Source organism: Ochlerotatus camptorhynchus, unplaced genomic scaffold, assembly GCF_037179485.1.
Source record: "Ochlerotatus camptorhynchus isolate MF236.1 unplaced genomic scaffold, CSIRO-AGI_Acam_v1.1 ptg000192l, whole genome shotgun sequence".
NCBI lineage: Eukaryota > Metazoa > Arthropoda > Insecta > Diptera > Culicidae > Ochlerotatus > Ochlerotatus camptorhynchus.
Window position 1 is genome coordinate 3,180,799 of NW_027040682.1, and position 27,750 is coordinate 3,208,548.

The following is a 27,750-nucleotide window of genomic DNA, read 5'->3' on the forward strand; positions in this document are numbered from 1 at the left end:
TCCATGCCTGTTGCCTGTTGCTGACGAGTATTGAAGAAAAATTCGTTAAAGGCATTGCATCCATCGGACTCCAATTACACCTAAGATGAATATCACTATTTAAATAAACAATTAAATATTTACCGTTTGGTCGTCACCACACCGAGTTCTCAAGAGTTGTTTCAAGCATACTTGAACTTTAATTGATAATACAAACGCACGAAAAGCAGTACCTAGATAACGAGAATGAACGACAGGAGCTATTATTACACTTGGTGGCATAAGTGTATGAAATAGTTGAATTCAGTTTCATCTCACCTCAAGAAGCGACAACAATTACTGCGATGCAGAACGAAGAAAACGAAAGTGATTCCATAGTGCCTTACATCAGGATTTTGGATAATAATTCCAGTATGTTTTATTGCATCCCTGTTTAACAATTTTTATGATGTGATTAATCCTTGGATTAATCATTTAATTCGTTTGTGATCTTCGATATGTGAATTTGAAATTCACATCGATCACATCAAATGCAACCCTGCTTTCGGTTTGATCGATATACGAAACAAACGTCAACTTTGATGTCATTTTTGTTTACGTTTTCACCGTTTCTCCTCTCCAACACACGCACAGCTGATTCGACAGAAAGTGGCGATCGTCGTCGCGATCGCAATCATTCTTCAACTACTGCTCCTCCTCCGCTCGGACAGGGCCCAGATCAAGTCAGTGAGAATAAAAAGCCTTCTTATCGCAACAACGGCACGAGTGATAGTGACCATATCAGTGAGCCGGCGATGGATGAGGTAGAAGCGGATGAAATCATTTCGGCAGCAGATGGTTTCGGTGACGGTGCTCGGAGAGACTCGACACAACATATGGACAAGCAACAGGTGCAGGGCAAGATAACAACGACAACGGCGGCGGCACACCAATCCACGGTCAGAATGTTGAGCAAGAAGCTGCTTCTGGTGAACTTGTTGGCCAACTTTCTAATGTTTGCCATAGCCGGTTTTATCACTTACCATTGCTTCTACAAAGCTACCGTGCTGTTTTCGTGGCATCCGACTTTGATGAGCATCGGGGTGAGTATGAGCGGAACATCTGCTGTATGTAGTGAGTGTGTGCGTTGGGGGGTTTTGTTTAGCCTGAGTGGGGTTGTACAACATTTCACGGAGGTCCATAAGGCCATTAGATGACTGAATGATTCTTATTTTGTTCTTATTGATGATCTAGGAGAACTTTTCTGCTTTTAAACATGAGCAGTTTTTTTTTATAATTTTCCTGTAGAAATTCTGTGTTTAAAAAACTTGTGAGTTTCTGGATTGGAAAGATGAATATGAAATCTGAATTTAATACCAAGTTCCAGGAGTATTTACTTTTTTTTTAACTTGAGCAGTTCCTTCGTGTTATCCTGTACATTCCGAAATTTGGTAAACTTGTGAGCCTCTGACTTGCAATGATGAATGCGAAATATGAATTTAATAACTAGGAGAATTTTCCTTCTTTTAAACATGAGTTATAATACAATAATGGTCCGTTGTTGTCAGCCCCCTTTTGAAAATCTTTTCTTATGTTCTACGAAAGAGAAAGATTTGGAAACACGGTTATTAGAAAATAAAAGTCCGATGCGCGGAACGGCTGACAAAATTGGGTCATTACTGTAATTCTTCCGATTTTTCTGGTACCTTTAATGTCAATTGGTTCTTCTTATCGCTATAAGAGTTTTCTTTCCCATTCACAGTACTTCATCTTGATGTCACAGGCCGTACTTACACTGTCCGGAGCGAATCTGCTGACGTACAAACAGCACCAGAAAACTCGAATCTTCATCCACTGGGTTCTGCAGGCACTGGCGGGCATTCTCATATCGATCGCCTCCGTGTGCATCTTCCTCAACAAAGTACGCATGGGAAAGGCACACTTGCAAACGACTCACGCTCTTTTCGGTTTCACAACGGTCATCCTCACGCTGACGTCTATCGGCGGAGGTATTTTCGCCAAATATGGCTTCCAGCTGCGCCACCTTATGCGACCGATCTATTCCAAAATCCTGCACGCAATTGCCGGAACGGTGACCTACATTTTAGCATCGGCAACCATTGCCCTCGGAGTATACTCCGCCTGGTTCCAGGAGGATAACAACGCACAGGTTCGACTGGCACTACTGATCGGAATCATTGCCGTTACGTTGTACGTTATCATCAATCCCATTGCGGCCACCATCAGCCGAACGAAAACTGCCCTCCGGAGCACGCTATGAGCAGCTATTTATTATGCTCCAATTACCTATTACAATCTGTGTGATTTGGTTGCAGACTTTCAGAAAACATGTGAAATTGCTATTGCATTAGGTTGTAAAGAAAGTTTGGCTTTCGAAGAATATATTTTTGATATGATTATTTTTTATCAACCAGCGTTTTATTCTTTCTTTTTCACCTTGTCCGGAGCTGCGCTTTCATCGTCGCTCACTATGAGCAAAAGACCGCCCAGAACCAGAGCCGTTCCGATCCACCAAAGGCAGGAAGTTTTCTCATTGAATATTAGCCACCCGAGGAGTGCCTTTTTGCAACAAGTCAACGTTGAAACGCATTACGAAATTATTAGAAAATGAGTGTGACTTACCGAAACGGTGTAGTTCGTAGCTGCACTGACCAAGGACGCCACCAGCGTGCCACCGTTGGTGTGAAGGGCTTTGACGAAGAATCGCCAGACACAAGCGTTCAGAAGCACCATTATGACGATGCACAGCACCTGCGCTAATAGTTCCAGCTGCAAAAGGTAAAATGTATGCTCTGGGTCAGTGTTTAGTTTCAAAAACTTTCAATACTATTGGCGGAAACCTTCCGCTTCGCGTTTGGAGGGGACCTAATCTCATCATCCAAAACAGGGTTTTTACTCTTTCTTGTAATTAGTCACTATTTTCAACTTTTTTAGCGTGGAAGAGATGAACTAGCCATATGGCTTAAAATCTCTATAGTAAAGAAAAAAGAAGAAGAAAAACTTTTTTGGCGTGAATTTATTTCAAGATCTATCATTCTGCGTGGATATGATAATCCAATCGATGACTAAATTTTGTTCTAATTTTTGAACAATTTGAACTTTTAAGAAGTTCCTAGAACTTCACCGCGGTCAAGAGAACTTGAGAAAAATTGTGGAAAGTTTTAAGAAGTTCTAAGTACCTCTGAAAAGCTAGATCCAGAGATTTTTGGCAAAATTTCATGGATCTCAAGGGCAGTTTCCGTAACTGTACTACAAACTTTTGGAGCAGTTTTAAGATCTATAAGTGTGAGTTTAGAAAAATTCAGGATAGTTCCATGATGTGCTTTGATGAAATTTAATGATGTTCCAAACAATTCAGGGAAGTATACAGAGACCTTCAGAGAATTTATGAGAACTTCGGAAATATTTCAGGAACTTCGCAGAAGTCCAAAAAAAATGTTAGACAAGTTTAAAGGTGTTTACGAGGATTCCATTTATTTCAAAGCAAAACCGAGATCTTCAATAGAATTAATCACTTCATTCGAGCAGTTAAAATGACTAATCACTTTATTCGAGCAGTTAAAATGAACTTCGAAATAAAACAATATTTTGAGATTTTATCATCCACATCCACGAGAAAAGTAGCTAAGATTTGAACGTTTCATTAAAAAATAGTAATTTGTTGGTCCAGTTTTGAGAAATTGCTGGTAGAATGTTCCGCCAAAACTGCTTGACAAAGTGCTTGACAAGAGAGTTTCAGCTCCGAGAATACCAAAACTTAAACTTTTTTTTTAATGTGTTTATTTTTCCAGGCTCATTTGCCGTAGCTTTGCGGAGCCGATATTCATCGTTTGGGTACAAAATTACTTAAAACTAACGTTAGTAAAGCGGGGGCCGATTACTCGCGGCTTTCTCGAGGTTAGGGGTAACAAATTGTAACAAACGGGTGGCAGGGTAGGGATTGAGAACACAAGGTTTTTTAGAGCAATGTGCTCTTGATCTAGAACTAAGCGACATACTGGAGAAAAAGACAAACATGGGGGTACACCGATGGAGACCTAGCAACTTGAGAGAACACAAGATGACACTAACTACTAAATCCTCAGATCGATCCGTTTTAAAAACACATAAATTAAATTAAAATATTCGAGATCTCGGCTCGCCAAGATGTCTCTAACGGGCCGCATAGGTTGTTTTCCTCGGGCCCTGAGGGATGCGGATAACTCGGATCTAGCAACACAATGTAGGGTGCATGACCAAAGCACGTGGTCGATATCGTGATAGCCACTACCACAAGCGCACAAATTGCTGCCTGCGAGCCCGATTCGGAAGAAATGCGAGTCTAACGAGTAGTGATTGGACATGACCCTTGATATGACACGTATAAAGTCACGGCTCATGTCCCATCCTTTGAACCATGGCTTGTTCGACACCTGTGGGAAAATAGAATGTAACCATCTTCCCAGATCACTCTCATTCCATTTTTGTTGCCAGTTGGTGAGGACGTGCTGACGGGTTATTGAAAAAAATTCCGCAAAGGCGATTTGTCGCTCAAAAATATCGCCTTGGGCGCTATCCACCTTAGCTAGCGAGTCCGCTTTCTCATTACCCGGAATTGAGCAATGAGATGGGACCCAAACTAAGGTGATAGTATAAGAGCAGTTAGATAAAGTACTCAATTTAGCTCGGATTTCGGTCAGGAAATACGAGGAGTGCTTCATCGGCCTCATTGATCGAATAGTCTCCAACGAGCTAAGGCTATCAGTAAAAATAAAATAGTGATCAGATGGTAGTGAGGCAATTTGCTCTACTGCGTAAAATATGGCTGCTAGTTCCGCAACGTATACGGAACAGGGTTTTTGCAGTTGATATGAGGCGCTATGAAATTCGTAAACTTAAACTTAACTTAAACTTTAAACTTAAAAATGTCAAAATTTAGCTAAGTTGATTAGAGAATATTAAGGAAGTTCCATAAATTTAAAAAAATGCGACAACTTTTAGCAAGCACCAGTATTTTCTTATTATTCCAAAGAACTTCTAGGGCCTCCCTTAGCTCAGTCGGTAAAGGCGCAGCTACAAAGCAAGGCCATGCTGGAGGTGGCTGGGTTCTATTCCCGGTTCGGTCTAGGAATTTTTCGGATTGGAAAATTTCTCGACTTCCCTGGGCATAGAAGTATGATTGGACTTGCCACACAATTATACCGTGATTATACCAATGCAAAAATGGTACAGGAATCGAAAGCTCTCAATTAATAACTGTGGAAGTGAATCTAGAACACTAAGTTGAGAGCACGCAATAAGCTAATATGCGATATGCAATAAGCTTGAAATGCGAAGAAGAAGAAGAAGTTCTAGGAAATTTAAATATTTTTAGATAGTTTCATGATATTCAGCGAAGTCCGAGCACGATCAAATATCTTCAGAACAATCAAATTAACTAAATGTAATTAGCAGCGACTTACAAGGAGTTCCGTAGAATTATTGATTATTCCGAGAATTCTATGATTGATTCGAAAAATTCAGAAGCGTGAGGAAATTAAGGGAAAATTTTCCGAAAAATTAAAGAAATTTAGAGAACTTCAGATAAGCATAGAACACTTCAGGGATGTCCAGATAAATTCAGGTAAAATTAGTTCCGTGAGCGTTTGTAAAGTTTATTCAATTAATTTCAGGCCATTCAATTAATTTCAGTAAAATTGCGAGATCTTATAAAAAATACTGAGAAGTTCAGAGCAGCCTAGAGAATTTTAAGAAATTTCAGAAATCTTTTGACCAGTTTTAATATCATCAGAGCCAAAAAGTTGAGCACGTTTCTTCGGGACCTACTAGTCTTAGAGTTACCTCTATGGTATAATCATAGAGGTAACTCTAAGACCACACTAATAACATTTTAAAGATTGTTTTTATGTGTCTCACACTTGAATTTTTGCAATGTGATCAACAAATGATATCTATGTGTCGGACACATACTTAATATGTGTACACATAAAAGCCATGTGTAACCACACATACTATTTATTTGACTCATAAATTTCATGTGTGCTTCAGGGTGGATTCTGTTTATGTGTGGTCACATGAAATTCATGTGGAATTTGACATGGAAATTCGTCAATAAAAATGTGTGGAATTTTATTAGTGCAGATGGTCACGAAGAAACGTGCTCAACTTTTTGACTCAGCTCTGGTACTATCTTCGGTCCCAAGCTAATCGATGCACCCTTCGAAATATAGGAAAATCCACGAACCCCTCATTTTATCTGTCAAACTTTCATAGAAAATCAAAACAAACATAGTGTAGTACGAGAATTTCGACTAAAATGGGGTACGCTGATTGATTTGCTTGGGACCAATAGGCTATTCAACTAGTGATCCAATTTAAAATCGTTAGTTTTCACCGGTTGATATAATCATGCTCTATGTCCAGGAAGGTCGAGAAATTTTCCAACCCGAAAAATTCCTAAACCGGACTGAAAATCAATCCCAGCCACCTGCAGCATGTTCTTGCTTCGTAGCTGCGCCTTTACCGACTGCGCTGAGAATGGCCATGGCGAGGGCCATAGTATCAACAATCAATACGAAACTATCGATTTTAAATTGGCACACTACTTGACTAGCCTATTGGTCCCAAGCAAATCGATTAATGTACCCCATTCTAGTCGAAATTCTAGTACTACACAATGTTTGTTTTGATTTTCTATTGTCGTTTTCGTTTTTGCGGTGTAGCTACACCGGTGCTACACTGCCGTACACCGAAATATTTTTGGGTGTAGATATAGGATGCACCTTTGTTTACAAACAAATGATGTTGAGTTGTCAAAGACTCGCGCTTATTTCTGCTTGTGGGCTAATGTAAATTTCTATTCGGGATACCTTGCGATTAAAGGTGGATTCCGTCCTGAGCGATATTTCACGTGCGGGGCGAGATTTTGCGTAGGTACGAAAGGGAGAAAAGTACTGGTTGTCTCTTTCATGCCAACGCAAATTTTGCTCCGCTCCGCTAATGCACGCTCAAATCTGAATACACAATAAAGCGATGAGCAGCGAATCCAAACACGTAAAGCAACCAACGATACAGACAAAACGTTTGCTACAACTACTATGACAAACTCGCTCTGAGCGGTAGAAGGATAATGATATATTGCTTGCCTGCTTTGTTGCAATATACATGGATGAGGACATAGCTTGATCTGAATCGAGAAAAGACATAACAAAAAAAAACCCATTAACACACGTGTATCATCTTCGGCTTTACTTCGTGAAGTAGCTTGCCAACAATTTGCTCTTTTCCTTCTACCACCTCGGTTTTAGCTGAGAACAAATTCTATCGCATAGTTATACTGCTGAGTTTAGACTACCCGAAAAAAAATAACAACAAAAATACATTAAAAAACAATGTAACAATAAGACGAAAATTATTGTCTTAACAATGATTTATATTGTTACGTCTACAATAAATTTACCTTGATTTATGTTGTACAAAACAATAAATTTCATGGTAAATGGAAAATTTACAATAAAAAAGGGGGGTTGTTAAGTATCTTAACAATGAAATTTTCGTGATTTTCCAATATAATTTTTTTTCAATAACATTATATATTATTGTTATTTTACTGTTGGTTGGCGAATTTATTGATTAATAAAAATAACAGTGTACTTTAGAGTGTATGTGTTGGCTTGACAGATCTACTTTATCGACTTTAAAAATAAATCGAGAAAATAAAACATTGCCCCGGGAAGGGAAGGGGGTGGTATGTCTGTTACGGGTGGTCCTTTTTTTACTGGTTATGGATCGAGATTCGATCCGGAACTTGTGAGAAATGCAGGCCAACTCCCCTGCGCACGATATCCCTAGGTCACGTCTCCTTGGTGGTTGAGCGTCGTTGATAAAGTTAGTGCATTCGACTGGAGAGAATCGCCCATGAAATATGCTTCCACCTGAGAGTTCCTTCCTGACATCTTCAAGTGGTGGAATTTTTTATTATTATTGTATGATTATTGACTGCACGGAAAAGATCTCCATTAAGCTTTAGAGAGGGTCTAGGATAAGATATGAGCGGACGCGGACTGCCTGGTTTTGAGCCAAACGAACTGTCAAAGCCAGAGCCATACGAGCAGCGCCTATCTTGATTACATTGGCAGTGTTGCTGACCCTCTCATAGTCTGCATGCTTCAATCAGATTTATTTTTATTGTTCGTGAAGTAAACCACAATGAAAATACACCAATATTTAATGTAACACCAATTTTTATTGTAATAGAGTTGTTCATTATTGTTCATGATCGAATCATGTTAACAATAAAATAAATGAAAAATACGATAAAAATCATTGTAACAACATTTTATTATGTACATTCATTGTACAGCTAGGTAGCAGTTTTGCCGTTTTCGGAAGAGTACAACATTATAACAATCATTTTTATTGTCGACAATAAATATTAATGTTAGAGCATTGTTTCCACTGAAAATTTCACTGTAATTTTTTTTTCGGGTAGGCAAGTCAAATGATCAACTCAGTTGAATTCAATTGGCTTGAAAAGTTGAGCCTGGTTCAACTTTTTTCAATTCAAGTGAGTTGATCAAGTCAGTTGAATGGCATGGTTTACACGTTCAATTCGTGTTCAAGTCAGTTGAATTCAACTGACTTGATCAATTGACTTGCCCTGTCTAAACCCAGCTGAGCGGTATCTTTCGAACTTCGGAATCAAGTGGGTGTTCAACCCACCATTGGCACCCCACATGGGAGGGATATGGGAGGCGGCCGTCAAGAGTGTGAAGTTTTATTTGGTAGCAGAGCTAGGAGCTGAAGCTGTAACCAACAATCAATACGAAACTAACGATTTTAAATTGGCTCACCACTTTAGTAGCCTATTGGTCCCAAGCAAACGATTAACGTACCCTATTCTAGTTGAAATTCTATTACTACACTATGTTTGTTTTAATTCGCTATGAAAGTTTGACAGATAACATCAGGGGTGTGTGGATTCATGCAGAACATGCAGGGGTGAGTGAAATAGCTGGGACTAAAGAGGCTAAATTTATAAAGAGACGACATGTCAAAATTGGAACAATCGATTGTCTGTCAAAGTCATAGGAAAAGTCATTCCAATCGAGCAGAAGACCTGTCAAATGGATAAGATGTCGCCTCTTTATAAATTCAGGCTCTTTACTTGGGACCGTTGTTCTGGTACTGAGTGAGCCAAAAATAATAATGATTTTCTTCGGGACCCAGTGGTCTTAGAGTTACCTCTATGCTGTAACTGTGTAACTGTGCCAGATTGAGACTTGCCTCAACAGTCGACCATTGTGTTCTCTGTCTAGTAAACCAGATAGCTGCGAGGCACTGACCCCTGGTCACTTTTTGGTTAGTCGACCGCTCAACCTAATTCCTGAACCGTAGATCGGTCGTAGCACGTTCCACGGAATCGTTTGGACCTTTGGCTAAACATGAACTTTCACTGCGTCAAGCTATGGTTACGTTGGAAGGACGAATATCTCTGAAGTTTGCAGCCACGTACCAAGTGGCGTTCGGTTCGCCCCAAGATATCAGTGGGCCAGCTTGTGTAGGTTAAGAATGATAATGCACCACCAACGCAGTGGGAGCTGGCACGTATGCAGGAGGTTCATCCAAAACCTTTGGGTTAGTGCGAACTGTGACGAGGTACAACTATTTGTCAACGGCCTATCCATAAGTTGTGCGTGCTTCCTGTTGATTGAGTATGTGTTGGTATCGACGCACCTCTCGATCCACCACAGCAACAACATCGAATGCCGAAATTCAACACTTGATTCCGGTCAGTTGCCGAGTGTATGCATTACAAGAAACACAAAATAAAAGTAAGTGGTATTTTTCCATGCAAAGAATGTATTTTTAATGCAGTCCGTTAATTCCAAAAACAAACTAGGTATCAGTCCGCATCGTGCTCTCTTGCCGTGCGGATCTATTTGCTTTTTGCTGAAGGAAGTGTTTCTACTACCTAAAGCTACAACAAATTTAAACAGCACTTTTCAGTGCTCAACCTGTAAAAAAAAAAAATTCTACCTCGTTCAACTCTTATTCCTCTTCGATCCTTGTTTGGACCCTACCCGAGGTAATCCTTCTTGGATATCGATTTGGAAAATTCTTCTTCGATCCTTCAGATTCTTATAGTAATCTGCTTCGAAGTCGATTTGGATAAAAATTTACTGCCGCCATGGCGCCTAAACGCAAAAGAAAGGAGCAAACACTTGACCCCCCTTCTGATGAAATTAATTTGAGTAATCAATTTGATTTGCTCACGGATGATGAGAATGATCCATCATCCAAGAAAAATTCTAGTAAACTTTCCCGGCTTAATGCCAAGAAGGAAAAGATTCCCCCTATTGTGATAACCACTACCGATTTCCATGCTCTTCGCATGGAACTTTTGAACTTCGTGAAAGTTAAGTTTTCACTACAAATTGGACGTCGGGGTGAATGCCGTGTATTGGCTGAAACCTTGGACGGATTTAAATGTCTTCTCAAGTATCTTACTGAGAAGAAGCACAAATTTTTTACTTACGACACCAAAACTGAACGTGTGTTCAAGGTTGTCATGAAAGGACTGCCCAGTGGTGAATCCCTGGATCAGATCAAAGATGAACTGGCAAAATTACTTGGAGTTGTGCCACTCCAAGTAATCAAAATGAAAATGAAATCCCGTCCTGGCGATTCGCGCAACGGGATTTCTAATGATTTTTATTTAGTTCACTTCAAGTCTAGTGAACTAAACAACCTTAAGGCCTTGGAAAAAGCTAGCCTTATGCTCCATGTCCGAGTGAAGTGGGAACACTTCAGGAAGACTGGAGGAAATTTCCAAAACCTCACCCAGTGCCGTAAGTGCCAGGGATGGGGTCACGGAACTAAAAATTGCTACATGCCAGCTAAATGCATGAATTGTGGTGATTCCTCTCACGCAAAGGACGACTGTCCTGTGAAGGAAGATCCTAAGAAATTTAAATGTTCAAATTGTGGTGAAAACCACAAATCCAATTTTTGGGAATGTAAGACTCGCAAAGCGATCCTACAATCTCGTTCTAACCGACAGGTAGGAAACGCTCCACGTTTCCGACCAGGTACAAATTCCTCTGCTGTTAACAACGGTCAGCGAGGAACAAATTCCACATTCGTACCCGTAGGTACAAATATCACCCCTGCTTCAAATGTTTCATCTGTACCTACTCCCCTCGCTGCTAACAATGTTCAGCGAGTTAATGGAGCTACCTATGCTGCTATTGCAGCGGGTAGAAATCAAAATACTAACCAACGTTCTAATGGAAATTTTGACAATTTTGACTTAGGCAGCATTACTGCCCCCAAAATGGAATTTTTACAGAATTCATTAATTGACATGATTTCTGATATGCTTAAATCTAACTCCATGTTTGATGCTATTCAAACTGGAGTAAAATTTGCAAATAATATTGTCATGACTTTAAAATTCAGTAATGGATTTTAAAGCATTAAATATTGTAAATTGGAATGCTCGATCTCTTAAAGATAATGAAGACGAGCTATTTAACTTTTTAAGAGTTCATAACGTGCACATTGCCGTTATAACTGAAACGTTCCTTAAACCTGCCCATAAGGTTAAGAAGGACGCAAACTACTTGATTTATAGAAATGATCGTCTTGATGGACCCTGTGGTGGCGTTGCCATCATTATTCATAGACGAATCAAACATAAAATTCTTTCTTCATTTGAAACCAAAGTTTTTGAAACATTGGGGGTTTCTGTTGAAACAAAATTTGGACAACTTACGTTTATAGCTGCCTATTTGCCATTCCAATGCGTAGGCCAGCAAAAGAATTTTCTCAAGGGTGACCTCCAGAAACTTACCCGTCATAGGTCTAAATTCTTCATTATTGGTGATTTTAATGCAAAACACCGCTCATGGAATAATGCTCAAAGCAATTCCAATGGTAATATTGTGTTTGATGATTGTTCTGCAGGTTATTACACTATTCAATATCCAAACAGCCCAACATGCTTTTCTTCTGCAAGAAATCCCTCCACTATTGATTTGGTCTTAACTGATTCATGTCAACTTTGTAGCCAATTGGTTACCCATGCTGACTTCGGTTCTGATCACCTTCCAGTAACTTTTGAAATATCCCAAGAAATAATTTGTAATCCCAACAGCTCTACTTTCAATTACCATAGAGCTGATTGGGAGCAGTATCGAACATTTATGGAATATAACTTCGATCCAAACATTCCTTTGCAAACCAAAGATGAAATTAATTATGCTCTTGAATCTCTGACTACTTCTATAGTTGAAGCAAGAGCTGCCTCAGTACCAAAATGCGAGGTTAAATTCGATTCAATTATAATAGACGATGACCTTCAGCTCTTGATCCGTCTTAAAAATGTCCGTAGGAGACAATATCAAAGAACACGCGATCCTGCCATGAAAGTTATCTGGCGGGATTTGCAAAAACAAATTAAAAAGCGATTCTCTGCCCTGAGGAACAAAACTTTTGAAAATAATGTTTCTAAATTAGACCCGAGTTCCAAACCCTTTTGGAAACTCACAAAAATTTTGAAAAAACCTCAAAAGCCTATTCCAGCGCTTAAAGAAGGTGGTAAAATTTTGATCACAAATTTGGAAAAAGCTCAGAAACTTGCTAAGCAATTCGAGAGTTCCCATAATTTCAGTTTGGGTCTTACTAGTCCTATTGAGAATCAGGTTGCTCGGGATTTTCTGAATATTTTCTCTCGGGAAAATATTTTTGATGATTCCTGGGGGACTGATTTGGACGAAGTAAGGTCTATAACTAAAAATTTTCAAAATATGAAAGCTCCAGGTGATGATGGAATTTTCTATATCCTCATCAAAAAACTCCCAGAGAGTACCTTGTCTTTCTTGGTAAAATTATTTAACAGATGTTTCCATTTGGCATACTTTCCTGATAAATGGAAAAATGCAAAAGTTGTTCCAATTTTGAAGCCGGATAAAAATCCAGCTGAAGCTTCTAGCTACCGTCCAATAAGTTTGCTTTCTTCAATAAGTAAACTTTTTGAAAAGATAATTTTGAATAGAATGATGCTTCACATCAATACGAACTCAATTTTTGCAGATGAGCAGTTTGGATTTCGCCATGGGCATTCAACTACTCATCAACTCTTGAGAGTTACCAATTTAATTCGTTCAAACAAATCTGAAGGCCACTCAACTGGAGTTGCTCTTCTAGACATAGAAAAAGCATTCGACAGTGTTTGGCATGAAGGTTTGATTGCTAAATTGAAAAAGTTTAATTTTCCACTTTACATTATGAAATTAGTTCAAAATTATTTAACTGACAGAACTCTGCAGGTAAATTATCAAAATTCCAAATCTAATCGACTACCTGTTAGAGCAGGAGTTCCTCAGGGTAGCATTCTTGGGCCTATATTGTATAACATTTTCACTTCGGATCTCCCTGATTTGCCTCAGGGTTGTCACAAATCTTTGTTCGCTGATGACACAGGCATTTCCGCTAAAGGAAGAAGTCTTCGTGTTATTTGCAGCAGACTGCAGAAAAGTTTAGATATTTTCTCTTCTTATTTACAAAAATGGAAGATTTCTCCCAACGCTTCCAAAACTCAACTTATAATATTTCCACATAAGCCTAGAGCTTCGTTTTTGAAACCTAGTAGTAGTCACATAGTCACTATGAACGGAGTTCCAATTTCCTGGTCAAACCAAGTGAAATATCTTGGATTAATACTTGACCAAAAATTAACTTTTAAAGATCACATTGAGGGCATTCAAGCCAAATGTAACAAATATATTAAATGTTTGTATCCTCTTATAAACAGGAAATCCAAACTTTGCCTGACGAATAAACTTCTAATATTTAAACAAGTTTTTAGACCGGCCATGCTTTACGCTGTACCAATATGGTCTAGTTGCTGCACTACCAGGAAAAAAGCACTTCAAAGGATTCAGAACAAAATTCTGAAAATGATTTTGAAGTTGCCTCCCTGGTACAGTACAACCGTAGTACATAGAATTTCGAATGTTGAGACTTTAGCACAAATGTCCAACAAAATAATTAATAATTTCAGGCAAAAATCGTTGCAATCCTCAATTGCAACGATTAATTCCCTTTATACTTAGATAAGATTTAGTTTTAGTTTTTAGTTTTAAGATATCAATTGTTATACTGACATGCAGGTTAAAAAACCTGTTTAAAATACTGAATTGCCAAGACATGAACAATGTAAAAACACTTAGATATATATCATAACAATTAAGGCTGGTACGTTACTGCAGTAACTGGAGCACCTAGTTTAAAATGAAATGTAATTTATTTTGAATTTGGAACAAATAAAGAGTTAAAAAAAAAAAAAAAAAAACAAACTAGGTATATTAATTATTTCGTTTTGATTCCAAGAAAATTGCGGAAGCAGAAATTTCAGAAAAACTTCGAAAGCTTCACAGAAGTGCAGCAGAGATCTTCAGAAACATTTCGAGAACTTCATAGAAGTGTAACAAACTTTCATAAACATTAGCAAAATGCGAGAGTATTTCAAAGAAGTTTAGTAAGCTCCAAAAATAGAGGGAGTTCAGTTCCATCAGTTTCAGAAAATTAGCGGAAATTTTTAAGAAGTTCCCAGATTTTCAGAGAAGATCAGAGATACTAAGATGCTCAGATAATTATTAAGGTCTTTACATAAGTTCAAAGTTAAAGGATGCTTACACATTGTTACCGCGAGGCAATTAATTTAAAACCAAAACCATAAGATAACCACATAATTGCATCTCGTTTGCATACCCTAATAAAAATTGTATGGTTAATTTGCTTAACGACGTGTTCTGGGTATCATCCAAACCATTTGTGGAATAGTTCAATGATTTGGGTTATCGTTCGTTTATGGTTATTTTTTATTAGGGTAGCCCTAGCTGACGTTGATACCAAGGCCAAGAATATGAAATGAAAAGTAGGGCAAAAGGAGTGAGAGCTCGTTTTACATAATCTAACTGCAGTATTTATTTAGGAATGTTTCTGCGTTCAAGTGGGATAAACACGCCCACGCATGGTATGCTATAAGGTCTAAACAACACAAATTTACCCTTTCAAGGGCGATCGGAATCCTAGCTAATTAGAATAGGCAAATTATGTTAAAGATCGGTATTGTAAGGGATATGTTAAACCCTGGACAAATCATGTAAAAGTTTTACATAATTATATGTTTCTAATGCAACACAGAGCCGTAAGATCACTTTGTACAATTTTGTTGAATAAAATCAAGTTTCGTAGGTTACTCCAGATTCTTCTCTTTTTGAATCCGAAAGAACTTTCGGCCTAGAAGTGAAAACATCTCTCCTTAACCGGAGAAAAAAGTAGCTCCTAGAATCGAGAAACAGTGTCTGACCTAGTAAGCGAAAGACTCTCCCTAACCGGAGAAGAAAGTAGCTTTTGGCGGCGACACACATTTTTAGGACAGTTCAATTAAATTTCGGGCAGTGCAACAAGCTTCATGAGAACTGCAAAATAAATTAGAGAAGTTTCGAGAACTTCAGGCAAGAACAAATAACCTCAGAGGAATTCAGGAGCATCAGACAAGTTTCTCAAACTACAAAAGATTTTTTTTTTATTATGTCTATTTAGGAGATTTACAGCCGCAGGCTGGTTCATCTCCTACTAACTACAAAAGAACTTCAAGGCAGTTTCATTAACTTCAGGAAAATTTAGGGAACCATCAAGTAGTTCTGAAGTCCATTCCATATTCTTGGAGTTCTCCTCAGCATTCGCTTTGTATTCTCACGAAACTCTCATGGAATTATTCTAGAAATTCACTTTGAACGCTTTTTTGAATTTCTGGCAATTCCATTGAAATATTCCTCAAAATTTCGTTGGACCTATCCCCGAATTCAAATTTCTTTGAAATTTTCTCGGAATTACCTTGACATTCTCCTCAGTAAGAAAACCTTTGGAAAGATTCGCATATTGTTCATTGAATTCACGTAAGATTTCCTCTTGAATGTCACTCCTTCCATTGGAATTCTACTCACATAGCAAGTCTCCTAAGAATTCATTTGCATTTCTCCTCACAAATTCCTTAGATTTCTGCTAATATTTTTTTCGGCAAACTCTATTGGAAAACTTTTTCGAATTCCTTCGAAGATCTCCTGGAGTGGTACTCAGAATTTTAATTCTATAGAAAGGTGTCTTAAATGATTGTTCCATACCCCGCACATGATTCTGTCTCCTTTATACGTTTAAAACGTTTGTTAAGAGTTCCATCTAACACAAACTTTCGGAAAAGATGACAATAATCTGTCTTACTGTTAAAATGAAACTTTATTTACCATGTATCAATTAAAATTACACTTGTACACATTTTGATATAATAATAGATTGAGATACATTTTTTTGAAAAGGAAAATATTTTGCGGCAGAAAATTGCTACTTCTACTAAACTTTTTAGTACCTACTAGTTAATAAGAAAAAAAAATAAAAATTGACGCAAACTACAACGAAAATCATACCTATTCTCAGAAGAGAAAAAAAAAGAAGAGCCAAGAAGCACTACTAAACTAACGACGCTCCAACATGACATCATTGTACAATACGCGAATCTCAGCGCGCCGGCCTCATCCCGAAGCCGCCCGCATTTTACGTTGTGCTCAGTATCTCGTCGATCAGCCGCAGAATGCCAATCTTCAGCTTCCGCTTCTGGTCCATGCTCATCGACTGGATGTCGGGAATGAGACTCTTGAAGAAGTTGTTGTCCGCATCGGCCGCGGCATTGGCGGCTAGCTGCTGCTGCTGCACCGAAGACGACAACGACTGTTGCCGCTGATGATTGGAGCTGGAGCTGGGCGCTTGCTGTAGCGTGTACTGACCCGTGATTGTGGGAGTAGAAGTGTACATGGTGCTTGCAGTCGTTTGCGGGGCCGCCGTTACTGTTGCGTAGGTGTAGTGCTTGACGTTGCCGTCCGCTTTCGTCTTGATTATATGCGGCGTAGACTGGTGCTGTGACTGTGACTTGGAAGTGGACTCCGGCGTGACATGCACGGCTTCAAGACGCGCTTGTTTGGAAGGAGTTGCTTCGATGATTTCATACGTGGTGGTCGTCTCCTGGGTCTGGCTTTCCTGGCCCATAGGAAGTATCTTAATCGACTGGATTATACTTTGCTTGATCTGTTGGTGATCTTCTTCCTGAACGTCAATTGTTTCAATTTCGTGATCCTCTTCCTCCTCGACCTCTTCCTCTGGCTTAAGCATATCCCCCATATCGCCGCTATTGTTATTCTTGATCCATGCCGAGTCCTCCGATTCATACGTAGCAGTATCACCATCTTTCATCTTCAAGTAAGGTACAACAAATTGCATATGATTGTACAAATAGTACGGTTTCCTCCTCAGGTTAGCCGCGCTATCGATATTGTCCCGAACCGACTTCAAGTACCGCGTCATGCAACATCTCAGGTTCCTCCAGCGCTTTTTGCACAAATCAACGCCCTCGCCGACGCTCGCGGAAACCGCAACCCAAGCCTTATCCTGAACCTGGGCCTGTTTGTACTCCGTGCTGTTGCTATCGAACAGGCACGGGTGCTTCTCCACTTCGGCGACAAAGTTGATGTTGAACTGCTGGTCCTCCGGTGTCATTTTGGTGGGACCCATTTCGAAAGCGGCTGACAAACGCGCAAACGGTGGTGCTGGCGTAGATTTTAGAAGATTTTATTTAGCTGCGGTAGGCTTTTTTTTTGCGCCAGCTATACGAAGCAAATAATTTTCCAAATCCAACAACTTTTCAAACAATCACAAACAAACACTCGCGAGTGTCATGAAATAATTTTGATTCTGGGATTATGAGAAAAATGACAGTTTCACGAACGAAAAGCGCTTTACTCGCCCACTGCGAAATTGATGGAGACGAACGATGGAGTTCTGTGAACATTTCTAGATACAGCTGGAATAAGGGCCAATGTCGCAATGTGCTTGAACTGAGAAAAATGAATCTTAAATTTCGAACAAGATTAATCAAATCTAAAAAAATTATAAACCCATTTCAAAAACTAGAATATTTTTAAATATTGCGATTCATGGTTAGCATAATTGAGAGATAATTTGTTTTTTTTTAAGGATATTGATCTAAATGCGTATTCGTAGGTTAAATCCGCATTAAAAATGGAACTGATTTTCAGAAGTTCATCCCTATACATTGACACTATTTTGAATAAGTGCGATTATATTGAGAAAAAAACACCATATTAGCGCCCCTTGGTAGGATTTTGTATGGGAGCGAGTAGAGTCGGTGTATAATGAGTCACGCCAAGAGTGGAGCCAAGTCTACCTATTGAACTGTCCAAGCGACTACCTATCGTGCAAAGTAAATAAACATTACGACGCTATGAAAGGTTCCCGAAAGGTATTGCAATAAAATATAAAATATAATCGAAGAAATGAGCATAAACACGCAGTGAGCGTTAAATTGTCATGGGATACGCTCGGTAATGATTAGTAATGAGAATTTCTACTATTTTTTGTTAAGATAATTTGACAAAATCACTGATATAATGATTTACTACAGCCGCAGTATTTTTTCTCTCGCTAGAAGTCATTTGAAGTTGTTGTAGAAGTCCTCTGTTGCCAAGTGAAATGAATTGGAATCTTTCGAAAACCGTGATGCGAGTTCAACTGTTTTTCTCTTGGCGTGACTCATTATACACCGACTCTAGGAGCGAGCTGTCAATTGGTTACACTGAGCGAATTTACCATGTCGTCATTGCATGATAAATCATTCAGAGCTATCCGATTGCTTTAACATTTAATTAACATTAAATGGGATGATTCATCATACATATCATAAAAGAAAATAACATCAGCCACAACAACTGTCATGCGCTACATTTTCATATCGTTTCAGTCTCACATTGACTTTTGGCCTCGCAATTTTGTATTCGCAGCTTTTTGTTTGATTGTTCGGGACCAACCCCCCCCCCCCCCCTCGAGGAGGTGGCCAGCGACTTTGATGAAAGCAAGTACCAGAACGCCGAACTGCGCCTTTCGATCTACGGCAAGTCGCCGGACGAGTGGTATAAACTGGCCAAGTGGGCCATCGACGGAAACGTGTACTCAAACAACATCCGCTGGTTGATTCAAATTCCTAGACTTTAGAAAGTTACTGGGTGGGGAGGTCCTTTGTTTCAAGCATGACGATTCTAACAAATCAAATTTATCTTCCAGGGACATCTTCAAGACCAACCAGGAGTCGAGTTTCGAACGCCTTTGGATACGGTTGCGTCTAACTTTGGTCTCTGTTTTGTGCGTGCATTCTCTTTCATAGTTTTCGGCTGCATTTGCCGGATTAGCGCTGGCACTCTGCCTCCCGGACGGTTATACGTGTGCGAGTGGTGGTTTTCTCGCTTTCCGAGAAGTTTTAGAATCAAGAAAGAAAACATGATTCATCATGTTTGCAAAATTGCAAGCATCAGAAGATTTGGCGCTGCGTGGTTTGATTGTTTCTCCCGGACCAGAAATTTGTTGCATCGCGAGTGAAAATTTTAATTTCTGTTTATTTACGCGGTGATGAGCACGGCGCTGATCTATTGTTAGGGTTTTGCGATGTGCATTGCTTTTGTGTACGTAGTGTCTTGAAAAAGAAAAGTGAAGAAAAGTGATATTTGGTTGTTGTGTGGTTGGAGTGGAGAGAAAAATATGCGTTGAAGCATCGGAAATGCGCTCCCGGGTGAAGTGATTTGGTGAGTACGTTCCAGTTGAAGATTGTTGACAAGTGTATTTGTGGTGATGCAAATTATGGTTTAGATGACGCACGGCTTCAAACATTTTGTGTATCAAAATAAAACATATTACATACTAAATACGCACAGGGCATCGTCTGCTGACCATTGCCACGGGTATATCGTGGGAGTCCCACCCTAATAAAAAATAACCATAAACGAACGATAACCCAAATCATTGAATTATTCCACAAATGGTTTGGATGATACCCAGAACACGTCGTTAAGCAAATTAACCATACAATTTTTATTAGGGCAGGTACCCGGTTCAAGCTTTAGTTGGCGGCGGTGGCTCTTCTTGACCTTCTATCCCCTGAGTAGTTAGTGTGAATAAGGGCGTCTATGTGATGTTTTGCTGTACCTGTTGTGGACATCTAGTACATCCTGTTCCCTTAACTTGTTGAGGACACCCTGTCTTGCCTCAAAAGTTACCCTTTTTGAAGTACTAGTCTTCACAACATAAAGGGCACCATTACCATAGAGGTAACTCTAAGACTAGAAGGTCCCGAAATAACGTGCTCAACTTTTTGGCTCAGCTCTGGTACTCTTCTCGGTCCCAAGCTAATCGATTCACCCCTCGAAACATAGGAAAAACCAATAACCCCTCATTTTATCTGTCAAACTTTCATAGCGAATCAAAACAAACATTGCATAGTACTAGAATTTCGACTAGAATGGTGTACGTTAATCGTTTGCTTGGGACCAATAGGCTAGTCAAGTAGTGAGCCAATTTAAAATCGTTAGTTTCGTATTGATTGTTGCCATTACGGAGCATGAGATTTGATCAAATTATTCGCAGTTCTATTTGTCCAACGCCCCCGGCTGGGTGAGGGATAGAGGATGACACACACACACACAGGGACATCTTCAAGACCAACCAGCTGATGAGCTCGTTCCAGCAGATTTTGGACAACATTTTCAAACCCGCTGTTCGACGCCACAAACAACCCGAACCAACATCCGGAGTTGCAAAAGTTCCTGTAGTACATGATTGGGTTCGATTCCGTCGATGACGAGTCCAAACCGGAGAATCCACTGTTCGATGGGGACGTGACCACGCCGGATCAGTGGACGGAGAACGAGAACCCACCATACGCGCACTACATATACTACACGTACGCCAACATGATAGTGCTGAATCATTTCCGCTCGGAGCAGAGCATGAATACTTTCGTCCTGCGGCCGCATGTTGGGCGAGGCCAGCCCAGTGCAGCATTTAGTGTGCGACGATGATGGTGGAGAACATCTCCCATGGGTTGCAGCGTTCGGCTCAAAGTCTCCTTAATAAAGATAACTAACTATCTGTACTATCTCGCACAAATCGGTAAGATGTTTCGTTGGACAGTGTGTGCACAAACGAAGTGACAGACGACTAACTGGCGAAGAAATCAATTAAAACAATGTAGTTCGCTGTAATAGAATTTTCTTAGAAGCTTGTCCCATCACCCACCAGATGGGATAGTATTTTTGTTTTGGTTTTGCACAAAGTTGATTTTGTGTACAATGATTCTTTGACAGTGTGCAAAGAGTGTATCATTTTGTCATTTTTTTATGCATTTCAGTGTTGAGTAGAGTGAAAGAGATAGAACCAAAACATTCTAGTACATTTGGTGAAAATGCTAGTTCAATCCAGTAGTAGTGTTGCCATGTGGTACAATCCAGTAGTAGTGGTGTTGCCATGTGGTACACTGTAAAATTGCAATAGCAGGTTAGTCACCAAAGTTTTCGAGCCGCTCCGTCTGTAACTTCGTTTGTGGTGTGTGTGTTGGACATTCAATTGATGACAGATATTTCTCCCCTCAGGAATCGCCATGTCTCCACTGTCGAACAATTCATTCGTCCAAACAAGAAACAGACCAAAAGCCATCAGCGAACTAGGTTCAACATGTTACTTTGCTTCTCAGCAAGTAATTATAGAACATTTTTATAAGTGCAGTGAGGCACCCTAATTCCAATCAGCGCCTAACTTCAAATCAAAACACTGAATATCAAAACGATTTGACAACAGTGATTTAGTTTTACATCCACTGACCAAAAAATTATGGATCAGCTAAAAATAATTCAGTCAGTCTAGCGTGTTAATCAAATTGAAGTAATCCATATTTGTTGGTGGTCCATAATTGTGGAGTCAGTGCAAGGGGTATTTAAATCTACACACCGTAATCTGCTCCGCGAGATTTAGTTGTGCCGAAAGCTGTGAAAACAAGTTTTGCGATTGCGTTTACATTTTCAATTTCATTGATGGTTTATGGCAAACATTAAAGCTGTTAAGTGTGTATTAAGTTATTTTCCATGTTCGAAAATCCCCGTCGATCGACCGGTTGTCAAAATTTAACTTCTTGTCTGTCAGAAATAACCATGCTCGGAGAGCCTCGCGGAGAGCAGGGTAAATCGAGAACTTTTCATTTGACAAATTTTAACCAAAAGTTAAAAATTCGCCAAATGGTTCAGTGCCTAAGGCTGTGAACCATTTGCCGAGTTAAATTTAACTCATGATTAAAAGTGACATTTCGAAAGTTATTTTCTATGTTCGAAAATCCCCGTGCTGTCGATCTACCGGTTTTCGACCCACGGTTGTCAAAATTTAACTTCTTGTCTGTCAGAAATAACTATGTTCGGATAGCAGGGTTCATCGATAACTTTCCATCTGTCAAATTTTAACCAAAAGTTAAAATAAAAATCGCCAAATGGTTCAGAGCCTTAGCCAAGGTTGTCAAAATTTTACTTCATCATTACAGCATCATTCTTATTTGAACGAGAGCGGAGCGGGTAGTGGAAGAGCAAATTCAACCCGTTCAAAAGAAACGTGTGCAGAAACGAAGGTGTAACCTGATTGATGGTCGAGGAAATTTCCTTCAGATGCATATTAAATATTCCCCGACCAAAGCGAAACCAGAACGCGAATGGGTGTAAGTTCAATCCCACCTTAGAAACAACATCTTCGAACCAGTTCATCTGATCGACTCACTCAGAAGTACATAACCTCGAAGATATCATCCAAGTCGATCGTGCCGCTGGTTATGGTGTCTCCTACCACCACCACCCAATTACACATATTCAAACTTAGCAAGTTCATGATCTTATGTAGTTTTGGTACCCTATGCAATGTACTACCAATGAAAACCAATTGTACCACCGATGAAAACCATCAAATATCCCCCCACTCCAGATCAGTCATACTTTGGAAATGGCCTGTGAACCAGATAAGCTACTGCAGGCAGGACCCTGTGGTTATTGTTCCTCATCTGCACACCCATGGACTCTTGCCAAACAGCAGGGTGCTTAGAGTCGTCATGTGGGAACCGTTTACCCCAGCGAAACCCCCTCTACCGCGTAAATTGTAGAGATTGAGTAAGGCCTTACAGACCTTATGAGAACTGATCGGTAAGCCACCTGATCGGGGTCTCTTGTGACAAACTAGTTCAACAGAAGGATGATGACAGAGATGCATCGACAAAATGGCCGGATCGTGAATGATGGGTATGTGCTTGATGTCGGACTGTTGGAATTTAATGTACTTGAACTATTGCGTTAAGGCAACCATACACACTTAAATTTTTTCGCCGAGATTCCAACAGCCGAGCAGTTCTGCAATTTATTTTGCTGAGATTCAGTAACACAATTGCCGAGACTCAGCTAACAAATAACATTTTGCTGAGATATCAGCTAACAAACAGATATTTTGCAGAGATATCAGCAAAAGTAAATGCCGAGGTAATCGGCTGTTGGAGATTTTACCGAACTAGATTAAGTGTCCAGATCTGAGGTTAATACGTTTCGACATCCCCAGTGGCGTTTCCTTAACCTCAATCTACCTGTGCACCAACTCTCAAAACATAAACAATTATCAAAATATTGCATGCAATGGATAGATATCGAGATTATGAAGTTTCGAGTTTATTCAAGATTAAGTTTATTTTTCAACCGATTCGAGTATGAATATGGCATTAAATCTGGTTTTGAAAGTTGGTGCACAGGTAAAAAGTGAGGTTACGGGACGCCACTGGACATCCCTTTTAAGTCCTGTGGATTTCCCATCGAAGTTCATACCCAACTGAAACCACCCGGAAGACCCTTAGCAATACCGATAATTGAACCTGCAAGACTCAGCCGGAACAATTTTGTCGTTGTTCAGAAGATTTTCGTCCATACAGTTCGCCGTTCGCATTCCATATCGTACCGTCATAGAGGTCACTCTAAGACCAGAAGGTCCCGAAGAAACGAGCTCAACTTTTTGGCTCAGCTCTGGTACTATCTTCGGTCTCGAGCTAATCGATGCACCTCTCGAAACATAGGAAAATCCACGAACCCCTCATTTTATCTGTCAAACTTTCAAAGCGAATCAAAACAAACATAGTGTAGTACTAGAATTTATACTAGAATGGGGTACGTTAAACGATTTGCTTGGGACCAATAGGCTAGTGAAGTAGTGAGCCAATTCAAAATCGTTAGTTTCGTATTGATTGTTGGTACCGTCATATTGGAAGACCACATGTTTTAGTCATTTGACCAATCGTCGCTGGTGGTAACCCATTTCAGCCGTTTCAACAAGACCTTCTCTACCGACAACAATGTGGTAGAACTTCTGGCTGTTCTGGACGAAATCACTAGCCACTGGGAGTTTTGCTACAAATCGGATAAGATATGTTGATTTTGACGAGATTCAAAGTGCAGAAAATACCTCGGAAATTACTCCCTTGGATTTTTTCGAATCCATTGTGAAGCCCAATGGAGTAAACGAAGTAGTCAACCTTAGCGGTTGGCAAAACGAGTTTTGACGTGACAGTGATGCCTTTTTATATTATATTGTTTGTGTACTACTTGTCAACATGTGTCCTGGTACGCCGAACAGTGTGCCATGCTGTGTTTCGGCACAGTGTGCAGAGTTGGTTATCCCTTAGTTTAGTGCATGTTTACATAGTTTGAATGATGTTTCACGACAAATCGGCTTGATTTTCAATGCTTAGATCCACGTGAACGGAGTTGGGCCTATGGTTAGGCGCTGATTGGAATTATAGTCGCTATATCTATAGTGTAGCGGATAGAATTTCGATCTATCAAAAAGCGGAACCAATTCAATATATTGTAGACCAACAATTGAATAGGTACTTTCAACTTTTATAAACAAAACGTTGATTATTCTTTCCTCGCCAATCGAACGCAAATTACCAGCATCATCGGATAGGGGAAACTTGCCCCAACCCAAATATGGTGTTAGTTTGCGAAAGCGAGCCATGAGTCACGATAAAAGGGTTTCCGAAGTTTTGTTCACAATAGCTGATGTGCTCTTTTCTGTTGTTGGTCGTGATTTGCTCGATTGGTTCCGCTATTTGACAACTCAATTGGTTCCCGAGATTCTATTCGCCAGACTATGAATATAGCGACTATAATTGGAATAAGGGTGCATCACGGTACACTTCAGAACGTTTTTAACATTCATTTTCCTTTCTACTATAAATTGCTTACACAGCAAAAAAAGTTGTTGAATATTACATCGAAACTGCTGCAACCAGGTCAATCCATCGGTTGTGTAATATCGCATTGTACGATGTACATCGATTTTGCGAACAAAATTACATCCATTGATGTAACATTGTATCTACTTTTTGCTATTACATCATTATTTCATACATCAGCTTGAATTACATTGATCGATATTACATTTTTTTTTGCTGTGTATAACATTCTGGCAGCCTTATTTTTTGTTTCGCTGTGTTCCATTTTGCTCATTTTGCTTTACTCCATTCCACGACCTAATTGACGTTTGAATTATTTGTATTATTTTCACAGCGGCCAAATTAGCGGGATTCAAATTAAAACTACAAGGGACAGCCCTATGGGGTTGTACGCAATGGTGACGTAGGACTACGGGGTCTTATATAATAAATCTAATTTGTTAACTTCAGCAGGAGCTTGTGTTTTGTGTAGGAATAGGAATTTGAGCGGGGTTCTCTCTGTTTACACTCTTTAGTATGACGCACTTGACATAGATGGCCCACAGCGACGCACGAAGAGCTACTGATTCCGATCAATAGCTGTGCGGCTTCTTCCTCCTTCTAAGGACGGTCATGTGGGCTGCAGCTTGCAAGTAGCCTTTCGTTGTGTACTTGAGAACACCACCCTCACCATGCGGTGATTGAATAAACACCGTTTCGTGAGACCACATGAAATTCAACTTTGAAATCTGTTTTAGGGAATTCGCTTTTCGCAGGCAATCAGTGATAATAATCAAAGAAGAAATTGGTAACGATAAATTAATGATCTATTAATCGTAAAACTTTACTGGAAGGAATGCATTATTATTCGGGAAACGTGTACACTCAAAAATATTACTAAAATAAGATTAAAATTAAATCATTTTATGCATAACGAATGTTTATACATTGATTCGATTATTTTATTTTATCAAAATTATACGACTACTGGCGAAGAATTCGATCAGTGTATACCACTGACAGCAAAGCTGTGCAGGAATTAAAAGTGCTGAAGGACGAAAACTGTTTTGGAAAAACTCCATTGTCGTTCCAGCCCTCTCGTCGAGCTTCACATGCTGCAGGATATGTTTACAATCAAGAATAGGAACTCCTGTCCTCGTCTTTATCCATAGTTCACCAAGGAGTAAACAAAGCTTTAGTTAGTATTGAAGAATTGAATCAGTTAAGATTTGAGAAGAATATTTGAATAATAATTTTGTTTTTAGCTTCAAGCAACGTTGGCAAGCAAATGAGCCCAAGTACCACAATCTCCAAAATTCAATTGCACCATGTTTGCAAGCTTAGGACCTTCGTGGCACCGAATGAAGATGACCGGTTTTGAAACGGTGAAGAACTGCTGGTACGGTGAATTTGAACAGTTTCGCTTGCCAAGTGCCAACTCTAAACTAGATCCAAACATCCTCTCTTTCCAGGCCGGTTACAACGCCAAAAAATATGAACCTGAATCCAATCACTCGCTAGCGCCATTCGGTTTGAACCATCACGGTCAATTTCTTCCGCATGTTGGACCCTAAGAGGCTAACTATAAATACACTCAGAACTTGAACGAAACTGGCGCGGATCGATATCAGACCGTTTGAACAGTTTTAGAAGCGTAAGACTACAGTTTTGAAATCACCATAGGCCAAGAGATTGTTTGCCCCGTTGATGGATGTGTAGTGTAGATTTTGCTAGGAGACTCGGCTGTCCTTTCAATATCAATCTTATGAAAACGACCAACACGAGGAATCACTGGATAGCAGCTGATCCAAGTTGCCACATCTCTAACAATGTTCACAGAAACCACACAGATAACATTTTGGATACCCACTATTGCACTTATTTATCGGTTCAAATTTTCTGCATATCATTATTAATTAATCCAGTTTATGTTATATGATTTATTGTGATAAATAATAATTGACAATAAATTTGCTCCTGTAACATTATTATTATGTTTAAAATTAATAACATTGGAAATATCACTGACCAGCACATAAAAATACTATTCATGGAATAAATCCCCTTTATGCATAATTTGAATATTCGCACTTTATACATTTGACTGCATAAAGCATTTTTATACTAAGTCAGTTTTCTCTCCCTTTATACCAATCTATGCGTCGATCAGGAGAGTTGCACTGTAACTTTTAATCTATTTAGATTTGAAAATCTTTTGAGTGTAAGAATTTTATTGATTTTGAGTTTTCATTTATAATAACAGTACTAGCAACCCTGACCCGCGATGTTCGAGCCCATATTATTTTTATCGGAGTTGTACTAACCTCTTTGTTGCCAACATTTTCGGCCAGCTGCTGACCGAGGGAGCTTAATTTTCCAAAGAAACTCGCTGATGATGCACACAAACCGGACACAATGGCATAATATGGTCTTGATTGACTCATTTTGATTGTGGAAAACTCTTTTCAGCACTTCTATTGAACCACTGAATCTACAATGAATACTTTCAAAATCTTTTGTTTTGGCTGTTGTGATTCGATTTTCAAACTAAGCGAATGTCAGAATTGACGACAAACCGATCGATTTTTTTCGCACCGGGTACGATT

At 39.5% G+C, this 27,750-nt stretch overlaps 3 protein-coding genes and 1 pseudogene across 3 annotated transcripts; 2 read left to right on the forward strand and 2 right to left on the reverse strand.

Moving 5' to 3' along the window:
• Positions 1-281: 281 nt before the first annotated feature.
• LOC135702384 (uncharacterized) lies at positions 282-2,379 on the forward strand. The gene is made up of 3 exons (XM_065223429.1): positions 282-390; positions 613-1,061; positions 1,721-2,379. Exons 1-3 carry the CDS (start codon positions 324-326, stop codon positions 2,237-2,239), a joined length of 1,035 nt encoding a protein of 344 aa, XP_065079501.1. The 5' UTR covers positions 282-323; the 3' UTR covers positions 2,240-2,379.
• On the reverse strand, positions 2,373-27,620 carry LOC135702390 (transmembrane protein 42). The gene is made up of 3 exons (XM_065223439.1): positions 27,469-27,620; positions 2,602-2,748; positions 2,373-2,538 (listed from the first exon to the last, which is right to left on the reverse strand). The coding sequence occupies exons 1-3, from the start codon at positions 27,586-27,588 to the stop codon at positions 2,398-2,400; spliced, it is 408 nt and encodes a 135-aa protein (XP_065079511.1). The 5' UTR covers positions 27,589-27,620; the 3' UTR covers positions 2,373-2,397.
• LOC135702338 (uncharacterized) lies at positions 16,334-17,763 on the reverse strand. Its single transcript, XM_065223362.1, has one exon. It carries the CDS (start codon positions 17,587-17,589, stop codon positions 16,579-16,581), a length of 1,011 nt encoding a protein of 336 aa, XP_065079434.1. The 5' UTR covers positions 17,590-17,763; the 3' UTR covers positions 16,334-16,578.
• LOC135702350 (AMP deaminase 2-like) lies at positions 18,320-21,007 on the forward strand (annotated as a pseudogene).
• Positions 27,621-27,750: the final 130 nt, after the last annotated feature.